The sequence below is a fragment of the Barbus barbus genome, assembly GCF_936440315.1.
Source record: "Barbus barbus genome assembly, chromosome: 37".
NCBI lineage: Eukaryota > Metazoa > Chordata > Actinopteri > Cypriniformes > Cyprinidae > Barbus > Barbus barbus.
In genome coordinates this window covers 24,407,969-24,422,646 of record NC_136715.1, presented here as the reverse complement: position 1 = coordinate 24,422,646, position 14,678 = coordinate 24,407,969, and the positions used below count along the sequence as shown (strand labels likewise).

The following is a 14,678-nucleotide window of genomic DNA, read 5'->3' as shown; positions in this document are numbered from 1 at the left end:
GAGAGACTATTCAACATTGTCCAAGTTCAAGAATATTTTTTTGTTCTTTGCTTTGGTTGTTTTCTGTTGCTCAGGATGACCTAATCAAATGTGAAATGCCTAACCAGTGTGATATGGTAGTTGTTAGTTTTGTGATATTTGGAGGCAATGAAAATTTCAATTTTTCTAATCATATTATAATTCTGTTTTTATATCATTTGAAGGACCAAAACAATACTTAAGCTGCTTGTAACCATGTAAACAACCAGCATGTACAATGCTTAGGCACTCAATAGCTCATTTGTGTGGATTTTATGAGACACAATTCCCATAACTGAGGGGGTTGCCTGGCATTAGACTTGTTTATACCCAAACCATATTAGTCTCCACGGGGACAGAGCAGCTCTCATTCACTTCGCTTCTCTGGCTGAGGGTCGTTTTAAGACAGCATTCCGTATACATCCAATTACAGCATTCACATTCATGCTAAAATTATAATTGTGAAGTTGAACTGAAAGGAATTGTCAAACTTGAAGTATTTATGATAATCTTATGAATAATTAGACCTAAATAAATTAGACCTAGACCTAAACCTATCAAAGAGAAGTACCTGCGTGTGTTTCATGTGATAGCATATAAATGAACCAGTTTTACTCATCTTTTAATATCAGATGAGAATCAATCTGACTACATTAGGGTAACACAAGTAATTTTATCAATCAGATAAAAAAGCAGGGAATATCTGTACAGTTCCAGATTTTAAGTGGTAACGTGATTTTTACATGTGTTTTTGCTTCTTGCAGTTTGTCCCTAAGGCATAACTCTGGAATAAAATGGATGTGCAGGTGAAAGGTTTTAGGCTAAAATCAGTCAATAGTTGATTTCATGAGCTGTCTTTGATATGACACACTGCATGATTATCACACATGTAAATAAGCACCGATTTGCCTCGGATTTTGGGCATTTGTCGGTGATTTCAAAAATATGTCAGTGAGTGAAAATCGTGTAAACCTGCCATTATTTGCAGCACATTTCATACACCAGAGCTTTTTGTAAAAAAAAAAAGACAAATAAATAAAAGTTGAATTGAAATGGATGGATTGAGAGAATTTATCCTCAAGTACATTTTTTTCTGTAGATAAATTATTCACATTAGTCAGGTTTCATGCATTGTCAAGTATACAGATGTACTTTTTCAGGTTTCAGTGTTGTAGTGGCTGTGGCGTCATGACCCAGACAGGGTTACAGAGAGACGTGATTGCTCTCACAGAAGTTGAAGCAATGATGAAAGAAACTAACAATGCAGGATATGAGCATACACCATTGCTCAGCCCAATCTCCACCATGGCTCCTCCCTCCCTCCTTCCTGGCTGGGTTCCCCATCTGGCTCCTCCTGCTCCTCTGCTCCTGGCTCCTCCCTGGTTTCTCCCACCCTCAACCTTCTCCCTGTTCCAAGTCCTCCTCCAGAGCCCCCTCCCTCCTCAGTTGGACCATTTGCAGAAGGAAGACTTTTCAAAGATTGCCAAGCTTGTGCTAAGCAGTTGGCCAAAAATGTAAGAAGCCAGAAAAATGGGAAACAGGCCTTAATAAAGGAAGGCTATTCACTCACTGATGGACTGAAAGAGTTGATTTTTAATTGATGATCCCAGTAAGGTAACATTTAGGCATAAAAGGTAGAAATAATCTTATAAAGCTGTTTAGGGAAAGTTAGTAAACTACAGTTCATATGCAGTAAATTGGTATGGTTTTGATATTCAGTTATAAAGGACAATATGCTCAGTCCTGTATAACAGAAGGAAGTTGGTTTATTTTTAATCTTCGAATGTTAGGGGGTTGAAAAATAGTGATAAGTGTAACTATTTGTTAAATTATTGTTTTGCGCGAAACAAAAAGAAAATTGCGTTTTTTAACAGGAGACATGTTTTGTTTTGAGGGATGAACAATTTGGAAAAATTCGTTTTTGCACATGGATTTTCACGTTCGTCTGTAATTACGGTATTATTTAAGCTTTAGGTTTGCAGGCTCTATAATGACATATGCTACATCTTACTATGTAATTTTGGTTATCATAAAGTGGCTAATGGAGAAATGCTTGAGGAATTTGGTAATCTGGTGAACAAATAATCTATAAATCAGAAAATGTGATTATGGGGGGAGAGTTTAATATATCTCCTGAATTATGGTTAGACCGAAAACCTTCAAAGAAGTTCATATTTGGTGTATAATGATAGAATATTACATTTGTGTATAGTCAATGCACATGGTGTAACCCTTCAGGAAATGGACAATATTTGAGACTCTAAACCTCAAATCTCTCCTAATATTTGGAAGGTCAATCATGACTTGTTAAAGAATGTTACAATCTGTCAACAGGTGACGACTCTCATTGAGGAGATTGAAAAACTCTAACATGAATCAATGGGAAATTCTTGTCATTGATGATGAAACAAAAACAAAAGGAACTTCTTCAGAAAATAAATGTATTGGTAGTTAATTCACAACTATAACCAAAAACACTGCATTGATCATTGCAGTCTCAATGAGATGAGTTATAGAAAAAGCATGTGGACCTTATATCCGTTCAAGAGCCAGGTGGATTGAAAAAGGAAAAAAAAGTTAATCGATACACAAAGCTTTTCAGCTTTGATAAAGATAAGCAAAGAAAATTCAATAATCTCAAGATTAATGATATTATAACAGATCAAAAAGTAATTCAAGATGAAATAAATCCATAAATCCAAATATTAAAGCGGATTTTGAAACATTAAAGATTAGATTTGAAAACTGAATGAGGAAAACAACTGACAAATGATGACAAATGAACTTAAAGTGAATTGATAAATTGATGTGGCATTAAAACTAATTAAAAATGGCAAATCACCAGGTATTGACAGATTAACAACAGACATTTTAAAACACTTTTGGAAATCAGTATGGAATGCATTCAGAAAGGGTGCTTATTCCCTAAAATGAAATCAGGATTATTTACCTTGCTAAACATAATGCTATCATTAGACATTGAGAAACAAATAACTCTTGCCTTGGTAAGTGCTAGTCATCTGAAACTAGTGCTTGGGGAACTTTTTTTGTAAGCATTTAATGCTGTAACTCTTAGAATGTTTAGTTTTGGGGAAGGGTTCTGAAAGGTTATTGGAATGTTCTGTAAAAGCATTTATAGTTCTATATCCCGTAACCCATATGCCTGCATTTAAAACAATGTGAACTATAGAATCATACAGTGATGAAGGCACAATCCGATCTGTCTATGGACAGAAGCAAGGCATATCTAAATTAATTTACCCATGTTACTCTCTTTATGATTCTCCTCGACTAATTAAAAAGCTTATATTTAATATGTACTCAAAAATTCGATTACAACTTATTTAGCGCCGCCTGATTTAAAATGGTTTAATTTACCAAAATGTGCATTCAGCAGAGTCTCAGCTTTAGAGTCCATATTCCTGTATCATTTCTCACTTGAGTATGCAAATTTAAAATGTTCAAAGAAAAAAAAAGAAAAAGAGATCCCGCCTGAACTTCCTCTGACTGACGTCAGCCTCGCCGCTCCGGACACCGCGCTGAGAAAAAATGCTGCTCTCCGTCGCGCCGAGGACGGGAATCAACCCCTACAACGGATACAACAGCAGAAACAGCAGAAAGGTAACGCAGACGGGCTCTTCTTTGTATTTGGCTGCTGCTTTCCAAAAGCAGTGGCTTTCCATGCACAAATGCGAGCGGCGGTGTCCTTGACAAATCAGCTGCAGGCTTCTGCGGGATCATTGTCTGGAGACAGCGCGTTTAAAACACGGCTCAGGGTCGGATGGGGTTTGTTGGGAATGTTTCTGGTAATAATAGCTGCATTCGTTCTGTGGCTTTTAATCACATTAAAACACGCATCTATTTGCTCGGCTTTGCTGCCTAAGTTTCAGCTGCCCGCGGAAGAGGAGAACTTTGGTAGGCGAGGATGGAACATGTCTCTCGGGAGAAAGGCTTGAAAATGAAGATCTCGTTGATGAACTATTCAGAAGCGACTAGAATCGTGAAGTGCTCAACATATTCAGTGTCGCAGCAAAAGAGGGACGCGGATGCTTTGATGTTTCTGTTGCTTTGCAGTCGCGAAAGTTTTCAGCGGTGGGAAAATACAACGCCCCACCCCTTGAAAAACAAACCCACCGTGACGCTTCGACCGTCGCGTTGTGGAGTAATAGCATGGAAAAAAGTTTCTGTTCGGCGCACTTATCCGACTGTGTGGGCGATGTTTACGCCTCTTGTGACCGTCCGTGTTTGTTAAAGGACCGAAGCAGTAACTTCGACGAACAACGCGACGCGACAAGCGCGCGACGCGACAGACTGTACGAGAACGATGATCATAAACGAAGCAGTTGCAGCGTTGAAAGCGTAGTTGTTTATAATGGGAGCGTCCCTGTAGCAGCAGGTGGGGTTAAACAGTTACATAATTCAGGATGTGAATGTCCCATTGTTTCCCTGAACGAAGTTTTTTTTTTGGGGGGTGGGCTTCTATAAATAAATGCGACACTGTACTAAATGTCACACACATCCAGAAAATGATTAAATATCAGTGCTCTTCTTAATATCTCTCCTATAGTTGCCAGCTAGTTAATTTGAGTTTATTATGATTTCGAACGTCAGAAAGAGCAACAGTTATATAGGCTATATATTGATGCCTATATATATTATATTTGTGCGAATATTATATATGTGGAGAGAAATTATGATTTATTATATAAGTAACCTATTATTGACTTTAACTTTGAAGTTTCCTTTATATTCAATGAAGTAATAAGATATAACAAGGTTGGTGAGAAAGACGTCAAGAGATTTACATTACATTTAGAAGATGCTTCAATCCTATGTATAGCATTCAGGCTGTAGGTTTGATCAGTCCATGTGTCGTCTGTGAATGAACCCATGACTTTGGTGTTGCTAATGCTGTTCTTCAACCAGAACTGAAGAAACTACAGGAGTTTTAAGAAGGCAAGCAGCCCATGTTGGTTAGACCTCTGAAGACTGTTGATGATATTGTGCAAGAGTCAAGTGTCTGGAATGTTTGCCGTCACAAGCGTTTGACTTCACTGCTCGTGACGCTGTAGTGTATCACGGTCAGAGAGAACAGAACGTCACAGATAAACAATACAAACTGATTGTAATTTGAGGCTGTCACTTGTTTAATTGCTTTGCACTGACAAATTAACAAATTACTTCATGTCTGTACATCAATTATATATATATATATATACAAACACAAACCTTTTTTGAGAGTACTTTTCCTTCATATGGTCACTGAAAATTGAAAGTGACATGAAAATCTGCTTGCTTTGTCCATGAAATGCATTAAAGGGATAGTTCACTCAAACAAAATTGAAATTCTGTCATCATTTACTAACCCTCAAGTTGTTCCTAACTTCTATGAATGTCTTTCTTCTGCTGAACACACAGACACACACAAAGATATTTTGAAAAAAGTTGGTAACCAGACAGTTGTTCTGGGGAAAATGCTATGGAAGTCAATGCTATGGGACCAGGAACTGTTTGGTTACTCACATTCTTCACAGTATCTTCTTTTGTTTTTAGCAGAATAAAGTCAGTTAGGAACAATTTAAGGGTGAGTTATTTATTTATTTTTTTTATTTGAATTAACCCTTGAAGAATTTTTTTTTTTTTTTTTTAAACGTTCTTAATAAGTACTGGACTTTGCATGCATGTTCGAGTGTTTTGGTGATGTGATGTGGGCATGTTCATTGCCAAGTTGAGAACTGTGTAACTTTATGTAAATGATCAGCAACTTTTGGGAGCAACGTTTTATTTTAAATCAAGGCTACTCACTACAAACAAATTGGCAGGTGTTTGTCTTATGAAATGGCATGGCAGTAGTTTGCTTTGCAGTTAGGAATCCCACCTTTTATAGCAGCTCATCAAAGTTTGTCCTCTCTCCAGCCAAAAGTACTGGAAGCAGACTTCACGTCACATGCTCTGCACCAGCCGCTGGTATTCTCCATGCTGGCTGCCAGCCTGAATAATCTTGTGGACCCGTACAGGCCAGTGCTTACTCGCACCGCAGATCGAGGATGTGTTGTTTTGCATTTATCTTGTTTGCATTGACTCCATGTCTTAATGGTTGAATGCCATGAACTGAATCTAATCTGTTATGAACCTTTCAGTGTAGGGTTTGATTTCAGGTATTCAGATTACATTAAAGGGATAGTTCACAAAAAATTAAAACTCTGGTCAAAACTAAATTGGAATTTTAAAACAAACCCCAAATCAAATAAATAAGTAACAGAAATAAAATAAATCTCTTCATATAAACAATAAGGCTTTGTCTGTGCTCTTTCCATTTAAAATGAGAGGCAACCACTGCATTTAAATCATGATCCAAACAAAGAGTTTTTAATCTAAATTTGACTCTATAATTTCAAAACTTGAAGCAAAAACAGATTGGTCTGACTTCAGTTTTGTGAAACTATACATAGAAAATATCTGCATAAAACAGAAACAGCAGACGAACTGAATGAGATGCAGTTTCACTCTCTGCCAGCAGGTGGCGCTTACATTTACATTTATTCATTTAGCTGATGCTTTTATCCAATTGAAAGTTACAATTGCTATATATGTCAGAGGTCGCACGCCTCTGGAGCAACTAGGGGGTTAAGTGTCTTGCTCAGGGACACATTGGTGTCTCACAGTGGATTCGAACCCGGGTCTCTCACACCAACTGTCTTATCCACTGCGCCATCACCACCTGCTTAAAGCATTGACTTGGTTTCCGCTGTAAACAAAGCAGCGCTGCACTTATGAACTTTAATATGCATTATACAGAGGCAAACAAATAGGGATGCATGATATTGGATTTTTGCCGATATGCCGATATTTTTCAACTCATTTTGGCCGATACCGATGCCAATACCCATATATTTCCTTTTGTTTGGAAACAACACCAAGTCTCTCCTGTGCAGGAATTATAAGCTAAATATTTTTAATTTTGGTTAGTTTTAAACAAAAGAGTTGTAAAAATTCTGAAAATCTTTTAGAGCTCATGATTTGTTTAAAAAATAAAACATATTATACATTAATGAATAAATCGGTGTATATATAAAATTATTTAATTTACAAGTGTCATGTTTCTGACCATTAAACCAAAACATTATTTTGTGACATCAATTACTGCTTTATTTAATCAGAAACACAGTCTAAATGCTATTTGTGTAGGCTATTTTACTTTTAATTTAATTAGAAGTAGGCACACATCGCCCCCTACAAATTAAAACTCCTTACTGAATGGGCATTAGGACCCGGGGAGGCTGTTACTGCTGCCGCTGCATGTGCCATTACTGTTTACTCCAGCACACACCGAACAGATTCTGTACATGCTTTCACAGATTAAATGCAGCGATCCAAAACAGCGAATCTAATCATCATTCAGACAAAACTTTGCTTCAAGAATGAGCCACACTGCTGATGTGATCTAATCACTAGCACACCCTGAGCACAAGTGAGTTAACCCATTACTCTTATCGGCAAGACATATTGGCATCATTTTTCATATCAGGCCGATATTTACATTTAAAGCCATTATCGGCCGATTCAAGATTTTTATTCGTCACATACACAATTATACAGAGTATAACCAGCAGTGAAATGTAAGTCAGGTCCGCTCCAAGGACAGTGCAATTATATAGAATACAAATATTAAGAAAAAGAAAAGTAGAAAAAAAATTTTAAAGAATAAAATAAAAGATAAAAAAATATAAATATAAATGTGCAGGTCAGTATGTTGTTGACATTAATAGTAATATAACAGGAATGTGCAAAATAATGTGCAAAAACGTTGTACAGGGCATTTAAATAGCAGCATATGAGGTAGAAAAAATTATGAATAGCTTATTGATATAGTGATGTTATGACACAGAGTTAGAGTTTAGGAGCCTGATGGCCTGGGGGAAGAAGCTCCTCCTAAGTCTCTCAGTTTTTGCCATCAGGCTACGGAAGCGCTGACCAGATGGAAGCAAAGTGAATAGATGGTTACCAGGGTGATTTGAGTCCTTGAAGATTTTAACAGCTCTATTTTTGCAGCGTTTGAGGTAGATGTCCTGCAGAGAGGGGAGAGCAGACCCTGAGATACGCTCAGCTAAGCGCACAACTCTCTGTAGTGCTTTGCAGTCCTGATTGGAGCTGTTTCCATACCACACTGAGATGCACTGAGTCAATACACTTTCTATGGTCCCTGAATAGAAAGTTTTCAGGATTGCTGGTGAGACCCTGAATTTCCTCAGCTGGTGCAGATGGTACAGTCTTTGCCTGGCTTTCTTAACCTGTGTTTGGATGTGTGTAGTCCAAGTCAGGTTCTCGGAGATGTTTACACCGAGGTACTTGAAGCTACTCACCCTCTCCACAGGGGTCCCACTGATCATAAGAGGAGTGTAGGGCTGCTGCTGTCCTGGCACCATGATGTGAGTCTCTCTACCTCATCCAAGTATGCGGTCTCATCGTTGTTGGAGATGAGGCCCAGAACCACAGTATCATCAGCGAATTTGACAATCGATGTGGAGCTGTGAGAGGACACGCAGTCATGCGTGTAGAGAGAGTAGAGCAGGGGACTCAGGACACAGCCCTGTGGGGCTCCTATGTTCAGAGTGATGGAGTTTGAGGTGAACTGGCCAACTTTCACCACTTGAGGTCTGCCGGTGAGGAAGTCTTGAATCCAGTCACAGAGTGAGGAGTTTAGGCCGAGGTCTGTGAGTTTAGGAGCCAGCTTGATGGGGACTATAGTGTTGAAAGCTGAGCTATAGTAATTGAATAGCAGCCTTACATAATTCCCATTGTTGCTGTCCAAGTGTGTGAGGGAAGAGTGGAGGACGTGAGAGATGGCATCGTCAGTGGATCTGTTTGGGCGATAGGCAAACTGAAGAGGGTCCAAAGTATCAGGGATGGAGGAGCAGATGTGGCTCTTTACAAGTCTCTCAAAAACCTTCATGACTATAGATGTGAGGGCAACTGGGCGATAGTCATTCAGGCAAGAGAGTTTGTTGTTCTTAGGGATAAGGATTATGACGGATTTTTTTAAATGAGGTGGGAACCACGGAGGTAGCAAGGGACTCATTAAAGATAGACGTGAACAAACCAGCGAGCTGATCAGCGCAGGACCTCAGAACACGGCCGGTTATCCCACCAGGTCTGATATTCTGATAATATCGTGCATTTCTAAAAAGATACCATCTAAACTTTTCTAAAGACAGTCAGTTCCCCTCAGACATACATTCATATAAACTCGTACCCTTAATTGAATCCAGACTTGTTTAGCATCTCAACCGATTTGAATCGTCACATATTTTAATAGATTTTCAACCGGCTCGCGGTTAATCGTTACATCCCTAGAACACAAATTAAGTTTTTTTTTATGCATTCTGAGAGCTCTCTGACCCTCCCATAGACAGCAAGGATATTACCACAATCAACGCACAGAAACGTAGCAAGGACATCGTTAAAATAATCCATGTTACATCAGGGGTTTAACTGTAATTTTACGAAGCTACGAGAATACTTTTTGTGCGCAAAGAAAACCTAAACAATGACTTTATTCAACAATTTGTCTCCTCTACATCACCCTTGTGCCATTTTGAGAGTATCACATACGTAAACAACATATTCAACGTATGTACGTGGAAACATTGTTTACGTTCAGATCAAAGCGTAAACAGCGTCTGACACAGAACAGCATACGTTGTTTACGTGATACTCTCCAAAATGGCGCTACAGGGTGAAAACGAATGGTTGAAGTCATTATTTTTGTTTATTTTTAAAATAAGGTACATGTGAGGATACATTTATTACATTGATACCATTTTTAATTTTTTTTTTCTTTAACTGTTTCAAATTTTCATAAACTTTTTAATAAAATTAATAACATTTATATAAATTACAGTTTTAGTATTTGACATTTTCCATTTTAACATCAATCAGTCAGTAAAATTATTATTATTATTATTTGGACAACCTCAGCATGATTAATTTAAACTGCTCTGACTGTATATAGTCTGGAGCTTTACTCTGCATTAGGTTGTCAGGTTAAATTTGGATTTAAATGAATATGGATTATAATTGCAGACAGATAATTATTAGTATTCGTTATTATTATTTTCTTTGTAAGAATCACTCAGAAAATGTCTTGCACTTGCTACAGATACTCGTGAACTATTGTGGTTAAATATAAACAAGATAAATTGTTACATTAGTTGTACTGACTTATTAATTCAAAAATTCTTATAGAAACACACTCGAATAACTCAAGAACCAAACGTTTGTTTGGCTGAAAATAATAATAACAACAGTAACACTCATTTGCTGTGAAGCTTATTTGTCCCATGGTTATAAAATAAAACAAATGGTCTAAGCTTATTAGGGCTACTTCTGCTCCATAATAACCTAACAAATAATTTTGACCATGTGCTTGATTGAAAATGTACATTGCAGCAAACATTTCTATATTCAGATACATATAAAACGTGTACGCAGTGATATAACAAATGTATCTTAAACGTTATTTTATTATGTAGTCTTTTTATGCTTTCCCAACATAGCTACGTTCCTGAGACGAGAGTATTTCACAACACTATGGGTGAAGTGAACTGTTATGTTAGTGGTGAGAATGCTACTCCCATGACTAGCTGAAAAACATTTGGCCGTAGCCTGGAGTTCATGCACAGGTTAAGTGCACATGTGGAGAATTCCAGACATATCTCCTACCATCTCTCTTCTGTCTTTCTGAGCTGATCTCCCGTTCCTGTACCTGAGCCATAAGAGTAAACAAAGGAGAGAACACAAAATAAACAAGCCGAGGGACCAGAAAAGGCTCTTTGTGTGTGGGAGGCGATTATAGAACCAGATGGCACAGGGTTTTGAATTACCACATTGCTTTTCAAATGACGTTCCTCAAAACTACATTTCCCAGAAATCCTAATTCTGGGTCTCTTGCTGTGCTAATGAACTCGGCACATGTTTTTGCAAGATGTATTGACAGAATTGTAAGAAATGTTGCAGCTGTGAATTGAATCACTGCTTTCTAAGCAATGATTTGTGATGGTTTAGTCATATTTGCATATTTAGGCTTTTCACAGGAAAAAGCATTTTTGGGAAGAAAAAAATATCTATATTATGTTAAAATGTGAAAACTACAACAAATGTTGAAATGAAATACAGTATCTTGTGTTCTCAAGTTTGATGATCAGGTGCCATATGCTAGTTTTATATAGACATTAAAGCTATGAATTGTCTCTTTTTCCTTTAAATGACATGCACTGTCCAGGTTTGTGCTAGAAATCTTGCTGTAATGTGTGTATGTACTGCACAGTAGCGTAGAAAGTCAGCCCTGGGCCCATATGCAAAAAAAAAAAAGGGTGAAAAATTCACAAGCTGCTGAAAAATGAAGAAAAAAATTCTATTTGATCAACGCAGTATAACACAACTTTATTCTCGTAATTTTGACTTTATTCTAAAAATATGACTTTCATCTCGTAATCTTGGATTTGTTATTTATTTATGCATTTATTTTTAACATGGCACTAAAACGCCACCGTATTTAGTAAACTGCAAACACAATCTTGGCAAAAATCCTTGGAATGTAATTGAGTTTAAGAGACCCAAAGGACACACACACACAGGTAGAGAAGAAAAGAAGGTAAAGTCTGAGAGATGTTTAACGAGCAGGCTTGAGCCAGGGCTCTGTCCTCGTGGATATCCGGAGTCTTAATTAAGACCAGAGGAGCCAATAAAACGCTCCATGTGAAGCACAAGTTTCTATTACAGCCCTCATTGTGTACGGCTAGACTGTGACGGGATTTGGAGTTCCTTTCTGGGCCATCAGATCGGAAATGTGTTTCCCTTTTCTTACACCTAATGTGGAGTTATGGCAACAGTTCAGATAACAAAAGAAAATAAAGATTAAATGAAACGAAATACTATTGTTTTTCTTGTGAACCAATATGAGAAATTCCTTACAGTGAATTCTAAGTTTGTAAGTTCACAAAGAACACTGTTTTGAAATATGTTTTGATGTTATACTCTAAAGTTGGTTTTAAATGTTGAGAAAACTAATTATGTTATCAAATTCTAGATCTACGTTAGAAAGTTCGACTGCCCTCTGGACCCTGCAAGGAAATTCGATTACTTTAGTGTCAGAGTATAAATATCTGGGCATTATAATCGATAACACATTCAATTTTGGCTCATATATGAATTATTTTAAACACAAATGAAGGAAAAAGATAGTTTTTTATTTTAGAAATGTCTTGTTTTTCATTTTATGCATGGAAGAAACTTGCGTCTGTGACATTCTTACCAATTCTTGATTATGGGGACGTAGTGTACCAACATGCACCATCTTATCTTCTTTGCTCTTTAGATGCTGTGTATCATGGTGCCTTAAGGCTTCTCACTGATTGTAAACATTTAACACATCATTGTACATTATACAGTAGAGTCGCTTGGTCCTCTCTTGCTGTTTGAAGAAAAATGCACTGGTACCTAATGATATAGAAGGCAATTTTGGGTTTTTTACCACAGTGTCTCTGTTGTTTGATTCAACAACAAACCGTTGGTAATTATTCGTTCACAAATGTATTGTAATCTCAATGTGCTAGAACTAATTTGGGTACTAAGTCTTTTAAATATTCTGCCCCTTCGGACTGGAATTTTCTTCAAATGAAATTAAGGTTAAATCAGTTGGTGCCTATTAGATATTTTAAAATACTTTTAAGTGGTTTGGAGAAAGACTTGGAGATTTGGAAATGTTTCTAATGGCTGTATTTTTAGCGCCTTTCTTTTTTTGGTGTAGTATTTTGTGTATTGTATGTGATTGTTTGTTATATGTATTAGTCAATTTGGGCCGCCTATCTTGGCCAGGACACTCCTGAAAGAGAGATTGTAATCTCAGTGAGTTTTTTCTTTCCTGGTTAAATAAAGGTTATAATCTAAGTGTTTGGTGATTCTTCCTGAAGACTCACTGTGCAATTCACAGTTTAAACTCTTATCTTTGTTTGCAATGACTGCAGATTATTGCAATAGCCATACTAGTTTTCTTTCTTAAAAATGTTTTGTGAATGCTATTTCCAGAGCATTTTTCTGTACTTTTCTTTTTCTTTTCATTCATCTATGTATTTGTTCATTCATTGATACATTTTCCCCCCTGCAACATGGCCTTAAAGAGGTCATCGGATGCAAAATTCACTTTTCAAGTTGTTTGAAGATAAATGTGTGTTGGAAGTGTGTACACATCCATCCGATAATGATAAAAATCCACCCAGTGTTTTTTTTTTTTTAAATCCCTATTTTAAAATCCCCTTTCTCAAATCAGGCTGAGTCCTGTCAGAATGATGTAGTTCTGTACAGACTCCTCCCATCATAGTTGATTGACAAGGCCGTCTTACCCTAGACCCGCCCTGAGTGAGCTGAGAGCTGTCCGCCTCCGGTGCAGGGGAATGTCTCTGATTAAGAGATTGAGGTATTTTGTTGTTGGATGTAATAATGAATATAGCAGTCGTCATTTACTCCCGACATCTGAGCCGCTGAAGATGCAGAGGATTAACGTTACTTTCACTTTGAAGTGAATGCGCCGATCCCCGATCTCCAGCCCCAAAATATTATAAAGATTGTGCACTGATGAATTGTGCTCAGGCTGGTGAAGATAACTTTAAAGTAAACTGCAACCTCAACTTTTGGTTTTGAAAGCCGAGGAACATCAGAGTTAATTTACTTTAGGTCAGCTTCATAAATGTCATTAGGTTTCAGGACACTGGCTGTCACATGCTCTTTGACAGTGGATCCAGTGATCATGTGCAGTACTGTAACAGGAAAGCAGCACTTCTAGAGTGTGGGCTGCATATTGCACTTTCATGAAAAAATGAAGCTTTCATTTCAAAGACATTTATTCATGTATGCTCTAATCTTACAGGGAACAGGTTGTCCAGGTGGCCGTTATGCTTGCGAAGTACAGTGTTAGCACACCAACACACCATTATTGAAGTGTTGACACCAGTAATGCAGAAACATCACCCATCATATTATCTTTTTGAGTGTTTTGGAAAATGCTTTTTATGCTTTCGTGTAATCTGGTCTTGTGTACACCTGGTATTAAGTAGGGGTGCCACGATACCATTTTTTGGAGTCTCTGTGGGACAGTGGGCTTATTCTGATCTAACATTGTGAAATAAGCCAATTTACAAACGAATCGAACGCTGTGGACTTAAAAAACAAACAAAAAAACATCAGTCACCTAGAAGTTGTCAGCAAATCCTTTACAATGTCAGAACAGAATAAGATAGAAAGATAGAAATCAGAAATATAAGTAGTTATAAAATTATAGAACAAAATGATGTATTGGCTAGAGAAGGTTTGTACCTCTTATGTTTCTTTTGTAACGTGGAAAGTAATGTTTGTTATAACGGTCAGTTTTTCTATGAAATTGAAATTTATTTTTGGCATAAAAGAAAAATGTATAGTTTTGACCCATACAATGCATTTTTAGCTATTGCTACAAATATACCTGTGCTACGTATGACTGTTTTTGTGCTTCAGGCTCACATATGTACTTCCGAGCCATTTATATTTAATAGTAACAATATAATGACACATTTCTGAGAGTGTTACATTTCTATTTACGAGGCCCTACAAAGGTCTTGAATTTAGCC

At 37.2% G+C, this 14,678-nt stretch overlaps 1 protein-coding gene across 2 annotated transcripts in view; it reads left to right on the top strand.

Annotated features, from left to right (window-relative positions):
• The first annotated feature begins 3,436 nt into the window (after positions 1–3,436).
• The window catches only part of LOC306856926 (RNA-binding motif, single-stranded-interacting protein 2-like), a 59,459-nt gene continuing 48,217 nt past the window's right edge, over positions 3,437–14,678 (top strand). For both annotated transcript variants that reach the window (XR_013783048.1, XM_079396482.1), the window contains exon 1: positions 3,437–3,639. Coding sequence is in view for 1 of the 2 variants with exons in the window: in XM_079396482.1 (XP_079252608.1) it covers positions 3,568–3,639 (72 nt within the window). In the remaining variant the exon portion in view is untranslated. The remainder of the gene's footprint in view (positions 3,640–14,678) is intronic.